At 33.6% G+C, this 22,034-nt stretch overlaps 2 protein-coding genes across 4 annotated transcripts in view; both read left to right on the forward strand.

Moving 5' to 3' along the window:
* The window catches only part of etv6 (ETS variant transcription factor 6), a 56,388-nt gene extending 45,575 nt beyond the window's left edge, over window positions 1–10,813 (forward strand). For both annotated transcript variants that reach the window (XM_015352997.2, XM_015352998.2), the window contains exons 5-8: window positions 3,071–3,604; window positions 4,227–4,369; window positions 5,133–5,233; window positions 7,918–10,813. In XM_015352997.2, coding sequence (XP_015208483.1) covers window positions 3,071–3,604; window positions 4,227–4,369; window positions 5,133–5,233; window positions 7,918–8,020 — 881 coding nt within the window. In that variant the 3' untranslated portion in view covers window positions 8,021–10,813. The remainder of the gene's footprint in view (window positions 1–3,070; window positions 3,605–4,226; window positions 4,370–5,132; window positions 5,234–7,917) is intronic.
* Window positions 10,814–14,136: 3,323 nt separating this feature from the next.
* The window catches only part of tafa2 (TAFA chemokine like family member 2), a 122,040-nt gene continuing 114,142 nt past the window's right edge, over window positions 14,137–22,034 (forward strand). For both annotated transcript variants that reach the window (XM_015352952.2, XM_015352953.2), the window contains exon 1: window positions 14,137–15,029. The gene's annotated coding sequence lies outside the window, so the exon portion shown is untranslated. The remainder of the gene's footprint in view (window positions 15,030–22,034) is intronic.

Genomic DNA, 22,034 nt, shown 5'->3' on the forward strand with positions numbered 1-22,034 from the left:
GTGTCTTGATTTAAGGCTGTTAGGCCACAAAATCTGTTACAATAGAAAAGCTGTGTAGATGCTAAATGAGTGCTGTAAATAGTGATTAGGAGTTTGAAACTGTCTATGAGACACAATTGTTTATGATGCTTGTAATGTATAATTTAGATATTTCTAACATTAAGTTCTTTCAGCTTACCATCAAATTCCCCTCATGTGAAGTGTTTTACTTCAACTTTGTTTTACTGCGGACTTTGAACTTCTTGCCTTGAAGCAGTTGTAAAAATCTTGCTGCATTCAGTGAGCTGGCAGGTACACCAGGGCAGGGAGCATGTCTTCCTGAAGGCTTACAGTCTAACCTGTTCCACAAGGAAATGTGCCCATTCTAAAATTAACCACTTGACTTCGAAGCATTTTATTTATCTAGGCGACATATTTATATAAGGAAGTAATGATATATGTGAAAACAGGCTTCAGAGCTTCTTTGTAACATTTCATTGCCAGGTTTCAGTTAAAAATTTCTACATGTACAACACCCATATAGAGAAAATGGTTATTTCTTTCTAATTAGTTGGTAGTTCCATGAGCTATAATGTTAAATGTAATAAAAAGATAAAGACTCCTTCTACAGCTCTTAAAATAGCAAAAATATACAAGCCGTCATCAGAATTTTCCATTAATAAAAATAATTTACTTCAGCATACAACACAAAAACTGAAAAGGGGATAGTGGCAAGAGATTACGTACAGGAAATAGCATATAATTCAGCCATTTGCTTGGGAATATGAATCACATTTGTATTAAGTATTAATTTTGTATTAAAGTGTGACAATGGATACTATACAGTATATCTTTACTGTTGAAACAATCATTTGCATCATTCTGTAGAAGGCAGCCTTAAAATACATTTTGAAATGTAGATATGCTTTGAAATTTCTATTTTTAGAAATTTTTATTTCTATTTTTAACTTGTAACTTTCTTCTAGGGCACGTCCTTCTTTTATGTCAAACAAGTCAGTCTTGCAACTTAAATACAAGATATATTGTTGGATCAAAAGTGTGTAAGCAGAATTTTGCAGACAAAAATGTGATTTTGAAATGTCCTTCTTTAAATTGAGTTGGTGGCTGTTTAAGTAACCTGTTTATATTAATCTCTTTATTGAGTATATACACAGAAATGATGCTCAGCAATTCACCACTTTTAGGGCATTGTACTGTAGTTGTCAGACAGTTACTTACAAGAGCTTTGTTTTTTCATTCAAATCCCAACTTTACTGCCCTGAATGGATTCCTTCAGTACCAGTTTGTGAGCTGTCAGAAACAAAAATTACAAAATGTTATCGGTTAAAAAAAATGTGTAATTGAAAGTATAGATGTAAAGATGTAAAAAGGACCATGTTAAACCAAATGAGATGGCCACTTTCAGTGACTGATCCTTTGGAATTTTTATATTTTTTTGAAAATCCTACCACCTTCTGGTAAAATGAAGATTTGCAGGACAATCCTGTGAAACTTTGTTGTACACAGTTTAAGGTAACACACCCATGTTATTCCACATCAGTTTATTTAGAAGTTTATTTTAGTATAAAGAAATATTTTATGTTTTTCTGACTTCTCCAGTATGAACATGCATAGCAGTGTAATAGTATCTATGGTAAGAGCTGTACAGATAGTGGACAAAACAAATGAAACCACTTATGTAAACATCTGCAGCCAATAGGGCTGTATGTGCAATGGCGTAGAGTTTATCTCTGGAATTCTGCAGGAGGGATGCAGTGGCATTCTTCTTTTAGAAAATCAATGAGCCAATTTAATAGAGGTCAAAAATCTCTTTCAAAGCTTCCAAGGTCTCCTTTTGCAACCATTATATTCTTAATTCTAGGCAAGAAAGAGCTTTTCAGAATTTATTTACATGATCCTAAGCGTGCTGTGATGTTATATGCTTAATTAACATGAGTCACACCTGAGTGAAAGCCCTTGCAATATACTGGTATTTACTCAGGTGTTTCCTTTTTTGTCCACTAACTGTACAAAGATATGCATTGATTTTATGTCTCATTTTCCCTTTCCTGTGCAAATGAAATATAAGATTATTCACATACTAAAAGCCACACCTGGAAATCACCAAAACTCTCCAGCTTAGTTCTGAGCCTCTTTTATCTTAAGAAAAAAACAATTCTGTACTTTATTTTGCATGTTTTTACTCTTATGTTGAGTATTGGGAGAATATATGTGGATAAAATGGTGAATTTATACAAGAGCACAATATATAACGTATATTTGCAGTAAAGAAAATAGTTTAAGCTATCATGTTTTATATCATAGCAGTAAATGTCCTACGCACTTCTTACTACGCACTTCTTACTTGAGAGATCTGAACTGTACTAATATATAACCAGCAGAAGATATGGACTCTCTGAAATGTCTGAGAGGTCTTACAGTACATCTTTTCATCAGTTGTTTTTACATTTACTTAACATTTAAGAGGTAATACTTTAAAAAGTATATGGGACAAAGACGTAGATAATGGGATGTTTTTCCACATAACAAACTTTTTCCTTTAAGCATCAGGCAATCTGTATTTCAGAAACATTTTTTTCAACTACTATTACAAAACGATTTCCTCTATGCGGATATATAGGAAGTCATGTCTAATGTATGATAATAATTTGTTATAGAAAAGTCTGAAATTCTTAAAATTATTTTATAGTATGTCTAAATATTAATCATATATACTGCAAGAACAAAATTGTAAAGTATGGCTGCCTTTTAAAGTAATTTATTGGAAAAATAGCATCAGTGGAATCAATTCTAGGCTTAGCAGTGGTACAAAGGATTCTTGATAACTGAAAAAAAGGGAGATAAATATAGAAAACATTTCTTTACACACATAGTTGTGGATTTTCCCCCAGGTAGTTGAAACCCAAAACTGTGGGCTCCTTCAGGTAACAGTTGGATACACATTTAGGCCTTTACTTGACTGCGAAGATGCTAGAAAGGCAAGATTATTTAAATGGCTTGCTTTCAATTGGTATGTTTTATGTTCCTAAGCCATTTGTATAATTCTAATATTTTCTCACTTTTCCTATAGAAACGGTACGGCGAACTCCTCGAGGTACAGAGGGCCTCCATCACAATCCCCCTACTATTGAACTCCGGCATCGTCCTCGCTCCCCTCGCCTGAACAACCAAGACCTTTCGCCAGATTCCCAGAGGTCCCCTCTCGATAATGCATCTCGACACCTGTCGCCCGAGGACAGGCTGCGTCCTGCTTCCCAGCCGCAAGAAAACAATCACACTGCATCATTGGAGGAGCCTTATCAACTGTCCGTCTCCCCAGAACAGAACAACAGCCACTGTCCCACCCCTACTGAAGGACAGCGCTCAGGCAGCCCATATCAAGACAACCCTCGTGTTATACAGCTTGTGCCAAGCGCCATAATGCATCCTCTGATTATTAATCCCAGGCAGACTTTGGACTTAAAGCATTCCCGGTCTTCAGATAATGGCTGGGAGGGAAAGCCCATGAACCTGACTCACAGAGAGGACCTCCTATACAGGAACCACATTATGATGCCAGTCTCTCCACCAGAGGAAAAGCCTCTGCCCATTGGCAGGATAGCTGGTAAGAGCAGGTTTCCTAAATAAATTAAATGTGTATTGCCAGTTATGGAAAAACGTTTGAGTGATGGTGAAATACAAACAGTAAACATTTGAAAGCCATGTTTGAATGTTTTATTGTTTTAATGTTCTTTTAATGTTTCTTTTTAACTTGTTTTGCCATTACCCAAAGTGATTTACATTTGTAAATATTTATACACTGGAAATTTTACTGAACCAGTCTGGGAGAAGTTTGTTCAAGGATATTACAGAAATGTCCCATCCAGGATTTGGACACACAGACTTTGAGTCCAGAGGCCTAGCTACACTTACATGCTACAGTTTTAAGTTGTTTTTATTTAGTAGAAATATTCAGCATTATTTCCTATATTAAAAGTCTATCAGAGAAAATATACATAAGGGTTTGGAAGAAAAGCCTTTTGAATGAACTGATTTTGTATTTGAATTAAAAATCTTTTCTGAAATGTTCCTTTTTTCCCAATACTGGGATAACTTAGATTGCATAACAGTTATTGTCTTACAATAATACTAATGCTCTGATTGTTATTTTCCAAAATACAGACATTTTCCCTTTTATTACTGAAACAGTACATGAATTCACAGGCATTTCTATTTCACCTTGACAGATTGCAGGCTGCTGTGGGATTATGTTTATCAGCTTCTTTCTGACAGCCGGTACGAAAACTACATTCGTTGGGAAGATAAGGAAACAAAGGTTTTTCGAATAGTAGACCCCAATGGTCTGGCTCGACTTTGGGGGAATCATAAGGTAATTAGCCAGGCAAATTCATCACATATTCTATCTCTGCTTACAATGAAAAAAAAAACACTTTTTTAATCAAAAAACTTTTAAACTTTATAACATAATTAGGCACTGAAACATATATTGCCCTAAATAAGCAAAATAAAAGGCTTATAGAATATTGTGCAGCTCTAAACGTAATATTCTCTGATATGGTGATCACATTTTTTGTTATTGCCTCACAGGCTAGAACGCTGTGTAACAGTATGTTATTTGGTTGTAAGTTATTTAACATGCAGAATGTCAGTAAGTCTTACTGTACATGCTGAAAGAAATGGAAATTACACCTGACAGAATGTAGTTAAAGTTGTAAAGTATGTATATATGCCCACCCACTTTACTTCTTTTACATGTATATAGCTACATATTTCTTTTACTTCTTCTTCTGTGTAAGAGTGAAATTCTGGGGGATTTCTCACTTCGCCTTTGGTTACAGTACACATTCTATTTAGAATTCATTTTTTTCTTCTTCTTTTTGCTTGACTTAAATATATGAGATTTTGTGAGTTAAGTTAAAATTACTGACATCTTTGGTTGAGAGCATTTAAGAAAATCTTGAATGCTCCAAAAATAGCTTTTATTGTAAATGCTTCCTTACAAAAAAGGATTTTCTTTGTACAAATTCATGGCAACAATTACAATTAAGTTTTCAAGGTTGAATTGGACATTTTATCAGAGCTGTACAATATTTCAACAACCTGAGCTGTCTTTTTTTCTATTTTAAACTAAGAACCGTACCAATATGACCTATGAGAAGATGTCGAGAGCACTGCGACACTACTATAAACTGAACATCATTAGGAAGGAGCCCGGACAACGACTATTATTCAGGTGAGATGAATATGACATTTTCTCAGGTTGTTTTTTATTGAGCATTTTTTCTCTGACGTTTTTTACAATTTAATAGAATTGTATTTAATACAATTTAATTGTATTTAATAGAATTAAATACAATTAATAAAGTGATTTACTTTTTGTGCAGAAGTGCAGGAATCATAATACATTGGTCATAAATAATTTTTCACTGTCAAATCAGAAGACAGAGAAAATACAAATGTTTCAATGTGTGTATTTATAGGCATTCGTCAAGAAAAGGAAACACCAAATGTAAAATATTGGGCAATGGGGCATTTGCACTCTCCGTATGGCCAATATGAACTGTATGTGCTGTGGCATTGACTCTACCAGCATCTGGAAATTTACAGGAGGGATGTGAGATATGTAACGTTAAGAAATGATTAGCATTGTCCTTGCCTTCTAAGGAAATGAGTACTCTATAACCATGTCAAAATCTGTCCCAAGACATTATGGAACCACCTAAACTCTACTGGGACCAGATAATCAGGGCTGTTGAGTTCTTTAGCTTGGTGCTACGTTTGCACTCATCCATTTGTAAAGACAATATCTCATTTTTTCAAAGCTCAGTAGTCCATTGCTTGTGTCGTTTGTACCAAACATGCTGGTTCGGTGTTGGATTAAAACACACCATTTGGACATTCAGTCTGAACCTTGCTCAGTACACACAATATAATCAAATATCTAGAACAGAAACAGGAAACAAACAAAAAAACACTTTTTATTGTGTTTCTTTGAAAGTCAATTTCTCAGGTTGTGATACCTAGAATGTAAATTTATTCTCTAATATGTTTAATCACTTGGCTAAGAAATAGAGTGATTAGATAGATAGATAATACTTTATTAATCAAAAATCTGCATGAAGTTTTATGAACAGAGGACCTGGAATGATTTTCTCAGCCTTCCAAAAACATGAAATAATAAAATATAATAATAAAAAATAAAGAATATTTTTTTTCTATTGTGTTGACTTCTGGCAGTGCTGGAAAGCCTATACAGTATATGGTGTTTATGGAGGAAAAAAAGTGTTTGCACTTTTTTTCAAACTTCTGGTGTGTATTTATGAAAGAATGACAAAAGGCTTCGTGATCTTTTTTTTTTTTACTTCATTGAAAGAAAAAAGAAAAACACTGAAAAAAACGGGCAATAGACATAACAGCAACCTTCCTAAGTCTCTGAATGATCAGAATGGACACCTGAAGAAGGCTGCACAGCCGGAACATTGTGTTTCCTGTCTTATCTTTTCAACATGGAACAAACCTTTAGTTGTTTCTAAAATATGAATTAGATTATTTTTCAATCACAGCGCTACAGGATGTATGCTCCTCAACTTCATATTACACCTTTTAGAATATAAAAGCAACAGGCAACTCACTGAAGCTAAACAGGTGTGAGCCTGGTTAGTACCTGGATGGGAGACCTCCTGGGAAAAACTAAGGTTGCTGCTGGAAGAGGTGTTAGAGGGGCCAGCAGGGGGCGCTCACCCTGTGGTCCACGTGGGTCCTAATGCCTTAGTATAGTGACGGGGACACTATACTGTAAACAGGCGCCTTCCTTCGGATGAGACGTAAAACCTAGGTCCTGACTCTCTGTGGTCATTAAAAATCCCAGGGCGTTTCTAAAAAAGAGTAGGGGTGTAACCCCGGCATCCTGGCCCTTATCAATCATGGCCTCTTAATAATCCCCATCTATGAATTGGCTTCATTACTCTGCTCTCCTCTCCACTGATAGCTGATGTGTGGTGAGCATTCTGGCACACTATGGCTGCCGTCGCATCATCCAGGTGGATGCTGCACATTGGTGGTGGTGGAAGGGAGTCCCCGTTACCTGTAAAGTGCTTTGAGTGGAGTGTCCAGAAAAGCGCTATATAAGTCTAAGCAATTATTATAATATATACGTGACAAATAGGCTAAATACTCTTTCCTATCTAAATACTCTAAACTGTCAATATATGATATTTCCTCTATATTAAAAATGTAATCTTGTTTCTCAAAATGTGTATCTTTCCATGTGGAAGAAGGAAAACTACCAATACTATTAATTTTACATTATCTTTTTTACATTAAGTTTCATAAACGAGTTATCCTTGTTTCAGTAATTTTGTCTCTAAATATGGTATTCAGTGGCACTCTGTCATTCAGTGAACCAAACGCATTTGAGTCATTTACTGACTGCCTGGTCCAGTAGTACTGTTTTGTTTAAGTGAATCACTGAATCACATGAACAGAATTAGTTAATCTTTTGAATCAATTCACCTGAACTGCCAATAAATTTAACTGAACTGAATCAAGTGAATCAAATCACTAGGAAAAATAGTATTGTCCGACTCTATTGCTAAGACAGATACTGTATATCTCTGTCCTTTAGAATTTAAGTTTTAAGTTAGGGTAGAAAAAATGAATAGCACTGAAGTAGAATGCATTGGGGGTTAATAACTTCACTGTCCAATCACAGTTCTGTAGGCAGAGCAATATCATGCATTATACTGTATGTCTTTGGTCTTAATCCTATATAGGAGATGCAAGTATCACAGAAATTTCAAGTACCAAGTTTTGAAGAAGAAGGTCTTTACTATGACGGTGAAGCAATGCTATAAGAGCAAATAAGTCAACATTCCTGTGAAACATGCTGAAAGTCTTTTTCTGTCTTTTGTATTTCAGGTTCATGAAAACCCCAGATGAAATCATGAGTGGACAAACCGACAGGCTTGAGCACCTTGAGTCAGATTTAGATGACCAAATGTATGTAAAGGAAGAGTGCTGAGCTCTTTAAAAGATGTGATAAGACAATCAAAATTTTCTCAAGAGGGATTTTAAAAAGAAACATTCTTGAAGACCGGGACCTCTGGAAAGCACAAGCTACCTGCTTTATTAATGTGTGACACATAGCCGAAAAACATTTTGCAACTTAGCCTCAAACTGAAGAAAAAACGCAAGATCTACTGATAGTATTCTGGCATTTACTTAGAATTCGATGGAAATGTCAGTGATTCATCCTTTTAAATTAAAAACCGCAATTCCTGCTGTGCCATTATAATAGCAATTAAGCACAGTTTATGGAAATCAATTAGCTCAAAATTTTGGTGTTGGGATTTTTAAAATATGCTTAATTTAGGGTGTTTTTGCCATTCAGTGCAAAACATGAGGGATTTTATAAATTTAGAATAAGAACTTTTTTAGGTGCAATAATGACAAACATTGGATCTTTTTTAAGTTTTGCTTTTTCATTCATTTTGTAAATTAATATCTTTCCATTTAATGTAAGTAGCAATTTTCCAAAAAAGGTTCATATGGGAGATGCTTGTCTTTACTTAGGGGGAACAAAAATGTATAGGAACATCTTTAAACTATGGAAGTTGAAGATTTAGATGTTTGTCACCATGCTTAGTGTCAATGAGTCTATATCATCTTCATTTTTCAAATTGTTTCCTTCATGATTTGTTTCTTCTGTAACGTTATACATTACATTTCTTTGTATGTTAGGATTGTAGAATGGATTATCTGCCTTTAAACAGGGTGTAATGAAACTTCAGATCTAAGCTAAAGAAAGCTTAGCCCTTTGTGAAACGGTTCACCTAAAATTTCCCCACTGTTGCAGCACAAGCCATAAGGAAAAAGAAATAAATACATAAATGGATTATTTGCTGGATCTTGCTGTATCTAATTAGTTTGAAGGGAATCAAACCAAACATTCTAAACATTTATTTTCTGCTGTACTGTCTGTAAGCTTATATACAGTTCCTGTATATATGTTCTTGTGTTAAAATTATCTTTTAAAATGTTTTTGTTGTAAATTTGGGGTTCATCACTTTAGGAAAGGTGGTAAGATTATATTCACCCAGGGTAATTGGTCAGATGCTTGGTACAGTATATGTTAGATCTGCATATACCAAGGAAAAATAGCACTATTTGTCTTATACTGTATATACAGTACCATTGGGTGATGCCAATTTGGCAGTATAAATGCTTAAATTTAAATAATAAATGATTGCTTTCTTACTCATTTTTCATAAACAAAAGGATTACTTGTATTGATATGTTCAAATGATCAAGTCCAAGACAGAAAAGAATTGAAATAAGAGAGCCACTGGGCAATTGTGATCACACAGTGGTGCCTTCTGATATTCAAAGACAGATCAAGAATTGACAGAGAATGCATGGTTACATTCTAAAAAATACTTCTAGAGGCACAGATACAATTCTTACCAGATGTAAATTATAGTCAAGAACCTCTAAATGGTCGAAAGTATAAATAAAGAAAAAAGCTTGTAGAAATAAGTTAAATTAAATGTTATATGTAGGATGGAACCAAAATACGCAGTTTACACTGAGAACAAACTCAAGAAAGGTATTAGAAGTATTGGTAAGAGTGGTGCAGTTACTAAAGCCTAGAATTATTTTTCAATATTGCAATGACAAAACATTGTTAAAAGAAAAATAATCTAAGTAATTACATAATGTAAGATGAGCAGGGAAGTACATATACAAGTGTTCTAACTGATTTCTTTACACAGGTGTTCACACTTGACGAAAGTATATAATATAAAAACATATCCCACGTTAAAATAAAAATTGTAATGATCTAATTGTAACAGGGTGTGTTAAAGGGTTTTGTAAACCATGAAACAAAGGCATCACCTGGTATTGATGAACAAAATGCACTATTCAGAAGAATTTTCCATTTGCCTTTTAGAATTGGGCTACCATTGAGAAAAGTTGCTTTTACATTTACATATACAATGATGATACAATGGTGTAAAAATACAAATATAATAACCAAATTAGAAGGACAACTAAATAAAAAAATAGCTGTTAAGAATTTGTCAGAAGTCACCTGAGCTCAGCTGCTAGAACTGATTTATTTCTTTCTACTTTTCAGCGTGGAATTAACTTCATTTTTGTTACTTGGCAGCCTAAATACTAACTCAGGTCCACACTATAACCTAAATAAAAACCTGGCTAGTGGATTGCACAGATTTAGTGGAGGCAACTACAGAAGTGTATGATGTCAACACACATGATGTGATATTTTTGGGTAGACTGGTCGTAGATCAGTAAATGTAGAAACCATTTGCAAAGTATTTGTATTATATGATTTAGGGTACATTGTTAGATTTCAGTGTGATTTTATCTACCCTGATCAACAAAACTAGAAGAATCCATAGCTATAGAAAATATGTTTTGGCTTACATGAACTTGGAAATAACTGAAACTGCACTTTCTGCAGTCAACTAAAGATAATAAGAGATTTCTTATATAAATACACTGTGAATATTGTATATATATACACAGGGTATTTTTGTTTCCGGTGTTTATTTTCATTTGCTTGCCTCTCTACAGTGAAAGCAGTCACTGAATCTTCATTAGGTCCCAAATTAATGAAAAATATTCATTGGCCTATGAGTTTGGGCTCTTTGTTATGAACTCTAAAGATTTTAAAGATTGTACTTGAGATTATTGTAAATTACCTACTGTATGTCTCCTTTTTGTTGAAAAGAATGTCTGGACGTCTTGCTTTACTGCTATTGAAAATAAAACCTAAACTATAAAAAACCCACTTTAGGCTAAATGACTCTGCATGACTGGAATGCAAGCAAAATGGGCTCTGGGCATAGTGATCAGCATTACCTTTAAACTCTGCTAGAGGGTTTGATGAGGCAGAATGATCAACAGCTGTGATGAGATATCAAAGGCAGCTTGCCTTCTTTTGTAATTAGCGTTTTATTGTTTTTAATCAGGAAAAATTGGCTTATGATACGTTTAGAGGGATCATGTTTATTTACAAATAAACACCGAAAACGTAGTCTTTTTTATACCATATATATAGTATATATTTTTTTAGATTTTTGTTAGACATTTCTGTTCTAAAAGAGCAATAACAATCCATTCAGCAGTCTATGTTATTCATCTTAATGATCTCCAGATCGCAACCCAGACTTCAGAATTTGGTAAGTACGGTTGATATGGGTGGATATTCATTCAAAGGTAAATTTGGTTTGAGGAATATACAGGGTGTGGGTGCATTTTTTTTAACTCAGAAATGATTTACACATTGCGATGTGTGATCTCTACTGTATTCTGTTTATTACATCTATGGAGGTTTTCTCTCGTTCAATTTTATTAAAGTCTTTCCTCTACTCCTCTTGTAATAAATAAATATATTTTTAAAAAATTAACAAGCACTTGAGATCATATTGTCAAGTACATGTGTTCTCTATATTTTAACTATACATAGTTGTCTTGTTCAGAGTTACAATTAGATAAGAGAATGCCTAGTCTGGCATGCAGTATATCCCTCCCACTCAGGCCCACTTGAAACCTGTGAAAAGTCAGTCACTAACTTGGTTATTGGGAGTTTCCCATCTCTTTTTTTATAACACACATGCATTTCTCATGCCTCTGTGGAAATAGCACATGGTATATGTGGAACTTTTTCAATTTTAAATGCTAATTGAGTATGTTCATAGAACAGTGTAATAAAATGTATATAGCTCATTGTTTATGAGCTATATACATTTAATATTACATTAAATACATTTAATATTTAATTTAATTTATAAATGTATACATTTAATTTATACATTTACAATTTATATACATTGAATTAAAAAGTATTCCTTCACAGGTTTTCAAGTTTATCTTTACAAACCCAACAGACGTGATGACAACTGCTCACAACTTTTCATTTTTATGGTAAGCAAAATAATAATGTCATTATACATGTATGTAACAATATGATATATTCCACTAGTAAAAGAATATTAATGATTTAACAGTTATAAGTATAGTTTACTTATCCCTACATTAAGAAAAGCACTGTACATTAATGCCTTTGTGCACTACTGTACCGTATGTAAGAAGAGGTTTTTAATTTGATTAATTCTACAGTGGAATCCATTAAAAAAAACTCAAACCAAAAAACACTTAATTTAATTTACAAGAATTAATAACCATGTAAATGTGCAGAAACTACCTGATTTTGGGTCATTTAGATGAGTCTCATTTATGTTAATATGCATTACACTTGTTGAATCCATTTTATCAAATATAAAATCATGATTTAATCTCAAATGTTATGCTATAATATCTTACTGTGTATACGGTATGTTTTTTGTGTGTGTGTGCTTGTAATCAGTTGTAATATAGTTGGGGTGATATTTTAACCAGGGAATTTTTAATTGAAAAAACAGTATGTGCCTTTGTTTCTTCTGGATGTAATTATTCAAAAAAAGTCTCACTGGTATTTTAATATAGTACATTTACAATTTACAGTCAACTGTCATTTATTCAAAATTGCACTCCTCTTGCCTTGACAAAACTATAACTCATTTTCTTTGATCCTCCCTATAAATTTAGAATTTATTCTTACAATTTCAGTAATGAAATATAAGGCAGTATATAACAATGTTATTTCTTACCAAAGCAATCTTCATTTATTCCCCAAGCCACACTCTGAGTGTCCCCTGAGATTAGCATTACAGTGTGGATAGTCTTCTCAAATGTATTCTTTTTGCCTGCCTCAGGGAATTCATTTTGGTACCTTTTTATTTAATCTGTAGTAATTATAACATGCATTTAATAACAAACATTTTTATTAATAAAAATACTTTTCTTTATGCTACAGTTCTGTAGGGGGCTTGCCGTGAAAGATGTGTATTCTATTATAACACCATTCTTACCTTCTTATAACACCAAAGATAAATTGGGGTTTATTTTTTCACTTGAATTATGGTTGTAGTTATGGTCAGTGGTGTACGTACAGGTGTATGGAGGTTGACCTCCTGATACAGGTGATGAAAGAGTGAAACAAGAGGAAATAGCATCTTAAACTCCACTTTGTATTGCTAGAGTTCTGAAATGTCTTATGTCAAAGAAAAAAAACGTTAACTTAGGTCTCAATGGAGCTCACTAACGTCTGAGAAATCACTGAGCTGTTGAAGTGGCAAAAATCTATGTTGAACAGACCTCATTAAGTTATCAATCATTTCCAAAAATCTTTAATGAGAAGCTGTACACTGAGAACATTTCTAAACTATGATAGCCCCAAATTAAGTTAAAGGAAAGTATAACAAGGTTAAGCAATATAGTTAATTAAATTCAACAGTCATGTAACTTTACTACCCTAATGCAGTTTTGAACTTGCATGCTTAATTAAACTGTTAAAATTATTAAAATAAGATTAAAATTAATTCTGACCTTAATCTATAACATTTTAAATCTAAATACAATAAGATAAAGTGATTTTAAGACTATTGAGCGAAACAAAAAACTACAGCACATACAGTAGATGCTGTTCCTTGATGACACTCATGGTGGCGACATTGTACAAGGTTTGATTGTGAGCCTATTCTCAAGTTCTCCAAGGATCTATTTCACACTCTTGGATACTGACACTGGTGTATTGTGCACTGGCGTGACAAGAAACCAATACTGGTTTACAATCCTATATTTAAAATGAAATTGCAAAAAAATGTTGGTACTAGGTATGAAAAAAATACAAGTCCACTGAGTATGTATGAAGTCAGAAACATTTTAAATTATGTCCAGCATTTAGGAAGTCTTAATGTTATTAAGCTTTTAATTGTATGCGGACGATTGTTTAAAATATTTTAATTGAATCTATTTGCAGTGGATCTAGCACTACTTTGTGCGAATCTGACAGAATCATGTAGTGACGTGACACTATGGTACTGTACCTCTTTTTTTTTAATTATAGCTAGGGCGTTTACCGTCCCTTTGAAGCTTTATCAAAACTCAAATCACTGCAAGATTAGCGCAGAAATCGCTATGGAGTTTCACTCAGTTGCTGCATCTCAGTGTGTAAGATTACTGGTTGAATTGGAGCTTCCAATTGCAATGAATTGGGTTCATGAATATGCGATGCTGTAGAGATGCCCCTTTTAACTTTCCTAACATATTATATTAACTCGTATTCAGTAAAACTGAATTTTATGTGCTCCAGCTTTCTACAGCATTTAAAGTAATGTGTATTCAAATCATGAGCTTAGATGTTTGTATTTAAGATACACCTGACAGAATATTAGAAGGTCTAACAACAGTGGTGTAGCTGTACAATATTATCTATTGATTGGGTAGGAGCGCACATAAACAGTGTGCTGTCAGACGCGGGAAGCTGCAATACGTCCATGTGCATGAGAAGTGAAAGGCTTAGTCTCCTGTCAAACACCGAAGTGTAAGGTCTATCTTTATCAGCAGGAGAGGATCTTGACTAAATCTGTTTACATATGTCACTTTTACGCGTCACCAAACATAGGCTGCTGTTCCGTGAAAGATTACATTTTTTCACGTTTTTATTTTTTTCATTTTTCATCTTCCTTTCTCATTTGCTTACGGTTTGGAGCTGACGCATACTGGCGCAATTGCATTTACCTGGGGATGAACGTAGTAAAAAGAAAAGACGGGAAGGTATAAGGTATAATGAACTAGTTAATCGCTCTAGGAATCCTTTTCATCAGGTAGAACGCACAACCGAAGCTCTTGATAAGAAGAATTGGGAGCGACTGAGGTGGCACTTAGCCTAGAGAGTTTCTTTTCTTCTGTTAACTAATTAGTTCCAAGCCTGGATATAGCTTTGTGGATTGAACTAAAACCTCTTTAGTTCTGGGCTTTGAAACATCTGGATTCTGCTAATTTTACATCTGGATGGGAAGATTTGGAAGACTGCATGGGTTTTAAGAATGGAAAGGGATTAAGAATGGTCTTTTTGTAACCCAAAGGAGGTTGAGAGGTGCACTAAAGGAGCGGGGCAGCAGGTATGCAATAAAAGTGATTAATGTTGGGTTTTAATGTTTATTTTCGTGGTGTTCTATTAAGTCAGCTATATGCATGCCATGCTTATGCATGCTCAGTTAGTGACGTGCTGCTATTAAAATGTTTTTGCCGGTCTAGAAGTGAGACATTTCATTGATCAAAGAATAGTGATTTTTGTTTTTGTCTTTTTTTTGTCTTAACAACGACTAAGAAATTTAGCGTTCCTTATAAATCGAAACACTAAATGAAATAACGAAACAAATTAGTGATAACGAAGAAAAACTTGAAAGTTCTGAAGGCTTGCTGTCTTCAGACGTGTGTTTGGAAATAACTGCGGCTTTTTTCATAAAGGATTTAAACAAAGATACTTTCTATCTTCTATTTTTCTGTTTTTCCTATTGCTTATTCGACCATGTGATCTGGGTGCCTCAGTCGGCTCGCAATAAAATAAAATTAAAACATCAGAGCGTTTACTTCTCAAAAAAGCAAAGAGGGGCTATTCTGTCAGTTTTGATTTAAACAAACAGCGTTACCTTTGTTATTCGATTTACAAACACTTAACGTAACTTTTATCCACAAAGCTGTCCACTATTTAGCACTAGTTTAACCACTTCACACCTTTGCAGTCGCGCGTTGTGAGCCTTCACATGTTCAACAGGGTTGTATTTTGGGATAACCTAAAACACATATATATATATTATTTGTGGATATCATAAATGGATTCTCACTTAACATCTTTGTACAGGTCGTACTAGTAATTGTGCTCCCTGTCTTTGATAAAATATAGTATTGTTGTCTGCTCCTGAAATATATCCCAACTCTTGTGACAGTTTCAACTGTCTGTTGACTAAAACATTATTCTTATCCGTTTGTCGTTTTTAAAGATAGTTTATGCCCTGTGAATCTGAGGTAGAGGTGTGTAGGTATCTTATTCTAAAGAGAATGTTTGCGACATCTCAGTTTTAAATTAATATTGACAAACACCTTTTACCCTGGGGGTTTCACGTGTTTATCCACCTAAACAGATATCTCACCAAGAAAGCCTACCTGTAACGTATTTATTGCAACAATATACTGTAAGAGTCCAAATATAGAGTAACCTCTAAATAGGTATGAATGAAGCCCATGTCACCTAACTTGTCAACTAAAGACTTGCGCTTTTTTTGAAGATCTGCCGAGTTGATTATTTAATTCTAAATTTCATGTTGGCCTGCATATCAGTAATGGAGTGCCTGAAAATACATTCATAAATAATTTGAAATTTAAGAGCGGAAGACCTATGAGTAAATAACAAAAATAAAGTAAATACATTGTATCGAGTTATAAATATAAAAATGACCTTCCTTTTTAAACTGAAGAGGTAGTTTCTGAAATCTTTGAATCTCAAAACTCTTCGGAAGAAATCTTGTTACATATTTAGATGCTCAGAATGTTAAACCCGCTGCGCAAGTTTAATATGTCAGCCATGAACTATTTATGATTTTTAAACGTACTACAACAGATTTTTGTATTGCAGAATACACAAACAAAATATATCTAGAAACATATCTCTAATATTGAAATTTTACCTCTTTAAATTTTATATTAGGAAACAAAGACTATGTTAGTCAACAACTATGAACTACCACTGTATTTCTTTAAATTTGAAACAGTTAAGCAAGTTTACTGTTTTACTGTTGTATAATGTATCACTTGTCTTGTTTGCCTTATAACGTCTCTGTTTGACTAAATGTCAAACAATAACAATATATGCCAATACTTGTGATATTTCTGTTTGTGCGTTTTTACGCATGCTGTTATTTCAAGAGATTATTATTTAATTTTGTTTTGTATCACTGGAACATTGTTGAGACGTAACGAAAACAAAATACGAATATAAGATTACACTGAGAAACATGTACTGTACCTAGGTTAGTTTGATCACTTCTGATGTAGAAATACATTGGTAAGTATGCAAAAGTATACAAATGAATATTTAAACAAATGTAGTCTCTATTGAAGTAAAATCTAGTTAATGTGACACGACAGCAACAGAATAATTTCTATCAGAAAAACGACTTCGGAATGCAAAAAATAAACTTGCAAGCAAGATTTCAGATTTGTCATAATGGTTTTTAAAAGTTAAGTAGGCTACACCGCACAAATTGAATACGTAAACTAAACACTTGTGTGAATAATTTAGTGAATCCTTAAACAAACATAAAGGTTTTAAGATTTTGGTGTGGATTTACTGTATGTAAGCAAGCAAAGCACAGCTTTTTTGTGATTACTCTGGTTCTTAGGTTTATTAGAAGTTTGGTATAATTAAAAAAATCATTAGTTTACAAACCCAGTCACACTAAGCTGTGCTACAATTGTATCTTAATAAGCTTTTCAGATAAACTTTCTTCTTAATGTTTGGGCGTTTAAACGGCCTTTAGGTGATGGCTTACTTCAGAGCCTCCTACAGTGTTTTTCTTGACAGCAGTAGCAGATTACATGTATTTTTTCAACACTGTTGTACAGTATTACATTTAGTATTTCTTACCTTCTAAGTTTGCACCTATATGTTATTAGAGGTTCTTTTCCCCCCTATATACAGTATATAGATAAATGTGCTGCATTAACAAACTAAAATATCCAACAGCCTGAGATTTACTTTTGTAAATATATGGGGGTAGCTGCCTATAGTAGCTCATATACACGCATATATTTATATAGTAATTTTATTATTTTAGCATTGAAATTAAGTATTATAAGAAACATAGTGTTATAATAGGTGGTGCTGTGGTTAGCATTGCTGCCTCACAGCGCTGGGATCCTGGGTTCAGTTCCTGCGATACTGTCTGCGTGGAGTTTGTATTCTCTCCCTGTGTTCACTTCTTCCACAGTCCTCCCAGACCAACTTTCTGTTTGGTTAATTGCCTCTAGTGAGAGTGTGTGCATGTCTGTGTTTGTGTCTGTTGCCCTGTGATGGACTGGTGTCCCATCCAGGGTGTATCCTGACTTGAGCCCGTCACTTGCTAGTATAGGCTTGGGCTCCCTGCGGCCGCGAGTTAGATAAAGTGGTTAGAAAATGAATGAGTAGTTGGATGGCTAATGTGACAATGGCTGAAGCTTTCTCTCAGTAGGTAAACACTGAACAGTGTAAATAGTTGACACAGTGTATTAAATAAATTGGTCCATAGTTCTCTTCACATGAAATTCAATCAATAATAGAGAAATATATTATTATAGATAGCGTGAAAGGTTTGCTGAATATTCTTTCATTATCTTTTTTGTGTACTGTATTGTATATAGTATATAGTATATAGTATATAGTATATAGTATATAGCGTATAGCGTATAGTGTATAGCGTATAGCGTATAGCGTATAGTGTATAGTGTATAGTGTATAGTGTATAGTATATAGTATATAGCATATAGCATATAGTATCCATTCATTTCTTAACTGCTTTATCCATTACAGGGTCATGGGGGGGCTGGAGCCTAGTATATAATATTTCAAATATAAATATTTATTATTGAAATAATTTCCAAAAGTCTAGTTATTATGTATTTGAGATAGAATAGTTAGAATTGTTTTGTAGATATAATTTGTCCTCAATTGTCCTTGTATCTCTTTACATTATATAGTGAAGGTAAACACATATTTCATTTTTTTAATGACAATGGTGTTCTTTTTATGATATGTTTTAAAATTTAACATTTACAGTATATACTTTATATGCGGTAGACATACATACTGTATTTGGAATGATCTTATCCTTCCAAATATGTATGTAAAGGATATTCTTTGTGTACCAGGAACGTCATGTGCCCAGTGCTTTCATTACTTTTTTAAGACTTCCAAGGACTATTACGTCCTATTCCTTACTGCTTTTGCAATTTAAGTAAATTTAAAGCATTTTGTTTTATCAGTAATTGGATTATGTGAATTGATTTTACCTTGTTCTAGAAAAACAATATTGTTATATGAAAAAAGGTGTTTAGAGTGTGGAGGTTACACTTTAGTACTGGTTTAAGAGGGTTCTCTCCTATATGTAAATTAGTTTTGAATTTTATAGGATGAAGAACAAAAAATCAAATGCAAAGAATTCTTATTATTAAACACATGCCAATGATTACATATTTATGATAGTAGATTATCGTAATGGCTTACATACATTTTTATATTTGTCTTAAAAATTGCATATGTTGCCGTAAAATAAAATAATGCTTTCCTGTATTGTTTTAATTAAATACTGCATGTAAACCTATTAAAATATTAATTTCCATGATCTCTGCTATTGTTGTATAAAAGGCACAACACAGATTTAAGCGACAGTGTTTATCAGCATTCAATGAGAAAAATAACTGCCAGAACTGCTTGATACGTAGCAATTGTAAACCAATGAAAATGACAGGTAGACAATTAAGTTGTGTGAGCATGTTATATAGAAACACTGTATCCATCATATTGCTTTTATGATGTTGTACAAAGCATAAAACAACGTTAAAATTGACATGTATTGAGAATCCAAGTTAAGTAGACAGGTTATTGATATAGTAAAGACAGACTGTACCTGAAAAAGAAAATTTGGAATGGCAGTTGGAATCAACATTTAAACACTGGAGAGTTAAGAACGATCAAATGTAGTATAATCCTTTTGATATGTACAGGCCTATTTTTATTCAGTGAATCCACAGTGAAAAGTACAGTACCTTGGAGGAGAGATTTGTGTCACTTCCTGAGGCAAGCCGAGTTAGAGTGGTCACATACCAGTGCTTCCAAGAGTCAAGGCCAGTATAGTGATCTCAGAAAGCATAAATGGTTTTGCCTCAACTGCCACTTCTTAAATTATTCAGTTATTAAGTAGGCTAAATGTTAGCATTTTCTTTTATATAGAAGATGTACACGTTTTCACAGATTTTGAAAGACAAATAAAGTCTCATTAAAATTTCTAAAAATTTGGAATTTCTCAAAAAAGGAAGAATGTATGGTATCTACTTTCAACAACAAATCCAGTACTGCAGCGAAGAAAGATGTCAGAGCCTTACTGTATATCTTCTTTAGAATGCAGAGTATATTTTGCTCATTTATCTTATACAGTACAAGGATAATGATAAAGTTAATAATAATGACTAAATGTTAGGTGATTTTATATTATTGTGAAAATACTTTATTTTTTCTTCTCAACTGCTTGTCAAAATAAAATAATCAAAATAGTGAGTTTAATTGTCTTACATTTTTTGGGCAGGCAGGCAGTAGTTTTAAAATATTTGGGGTATAAAATATTTTTTCAAATAACTGACTATAGCTCATAAATTAATTGTGTGTAACATTTAAATCAAAAGTCAATACATAAACTGGATGTAGTAGAAAAATGTCTGAAGCTGATATGGAGAATAAACAACCTACATTTTTATTATTCATGTTTCATTGAGAAAAAGCATCCATTGATATCTGTAGAATGTAAACCTTGGAGTTTATAGAATATTTACAGAGCTCAACATAAATATTTGTTCAGCATAAAATATGACATGAAGATACACCTATGATTTCTAAATGTAATCTAATTATTCTGACCCATAATTCCATTTAATGTTCTGTGCAGTACATTCTACAATAGTAAGGTGCACGTAATCCAGGTCATCAGTATCTACTTATTTTACCATCCTTTCAATGTCTATTATTATAAAACATCTAAACACTACTATAGGTAAAAACTTTTTATGAACAAACATTTTCACACCACCCATTTTTTAAAGAGTGAGACCGATTGAAAATAATTTGTAACGTATGGCAAATAAAACAAACAAGAAATGTTAATAAATTAATTCATGTGACACAAAAATGTGAAGTGGTACCCCATAAAGCAAAACATGAAACTATTCACCCATGAAATAAACAATTTTCTCTGAACAGAATACAGTATGTCTGTGATGCTTTAGCAACACATTTGGGCTTTGCTGGTGTGCATACAGTACCTGTACATATCTATTACCCCAGAGACCATGTGAAACTCAAATTTATCTGGCTTAGCTGTCTGTTGAAACCCCACAGAGAGTGTGTGTGGATCGGTACAGAGGGTAAGGGGGGATGTCTTTTTTTCAACTGTTTTATTAAACCTGCTGTCACATCATGTATCACTGAGTACAGTGCCCTGGCTCATGCCTCTGGCAGACGAATTCAAAGACCTTTGAAATCATCCATTGACACAGAATATTAATGCAGCCAGCACCTTTCCTGCTAAAAAAAGAGAGAGAGAGATCTTTTGCACCTTATTTGACCAAAGTCTTTTACCAGATCATTGATATCTTCTACTATATCCAAACAGAATTGTTGCAGATATTACAGTATACAGTATGTAATTGAGTTCTAAAAGACAGGTAATATTTGAAAGCCTTTAGGCTTTTTTCTTGGCTGTCCCACTAGTGTTCTTTCACTTGAGTACACACTTATACATGTGGTATATATTTCAAGTACAGTATATGGCAATAATGGTTGTAGTTTTTTTCAATGAGCAAACATCTTTGTAATGTGGTTTTTGTGCCTGATTAATACTTCTTGTTTGTTTTAGGCAGGTGTTCTACTTATATATTTATGGTTCAGAAGCAGATGGTGCTAAGTATGCATTCCATTAAGGCCAGCCTTTATGTTGTTCTCTCTGGTTGAAGAAATGCATACCATTATGTATCACTTTTTTAGTGCGTGAATGACACAAAGAATATCGGATCTGGTATGCACTGGGATGGGAAACCTCTGAGGAAATACAGTTTACTGCTTCAAGTGGTGTTGATGGACCAGTCAATAGCACTCTTTCTTGTGACCTTTCAAACCGATACTCAAGTACGGTTACAAGTTTTAGAAGTAAGAGCTTTTAATTGATACATACATTTCAGAAGCTTAACTGGAAGAAGCAACTTATTGGAACAAGTGGAGCCTTGTGGAGTCCTTCATCCAATAGTGGATTAAAAAAAGAGTGCCAATGTATATTTTTCTTGGGAAGTTTTATAGTAACAGGGGCCTGAGATAGGGATAATAA

The sequence above is a fragment of the Lepisosteus oculatus genome, chromosome 7 (genome assembly GCF_040954835.1).
Source record: "Lepisosteus oculatus isolate fLepOcu1 chromosome 7, fLepOcu1.hap2, whole genome shotgun sequence".
NCBI classification, from domain to species: Eukaryota; Metazoa; Chordata; class Actinopteri; order Semionotiformes; family Lepisosteidae; genus Lepisosteus; species Lepisosteus oculatus.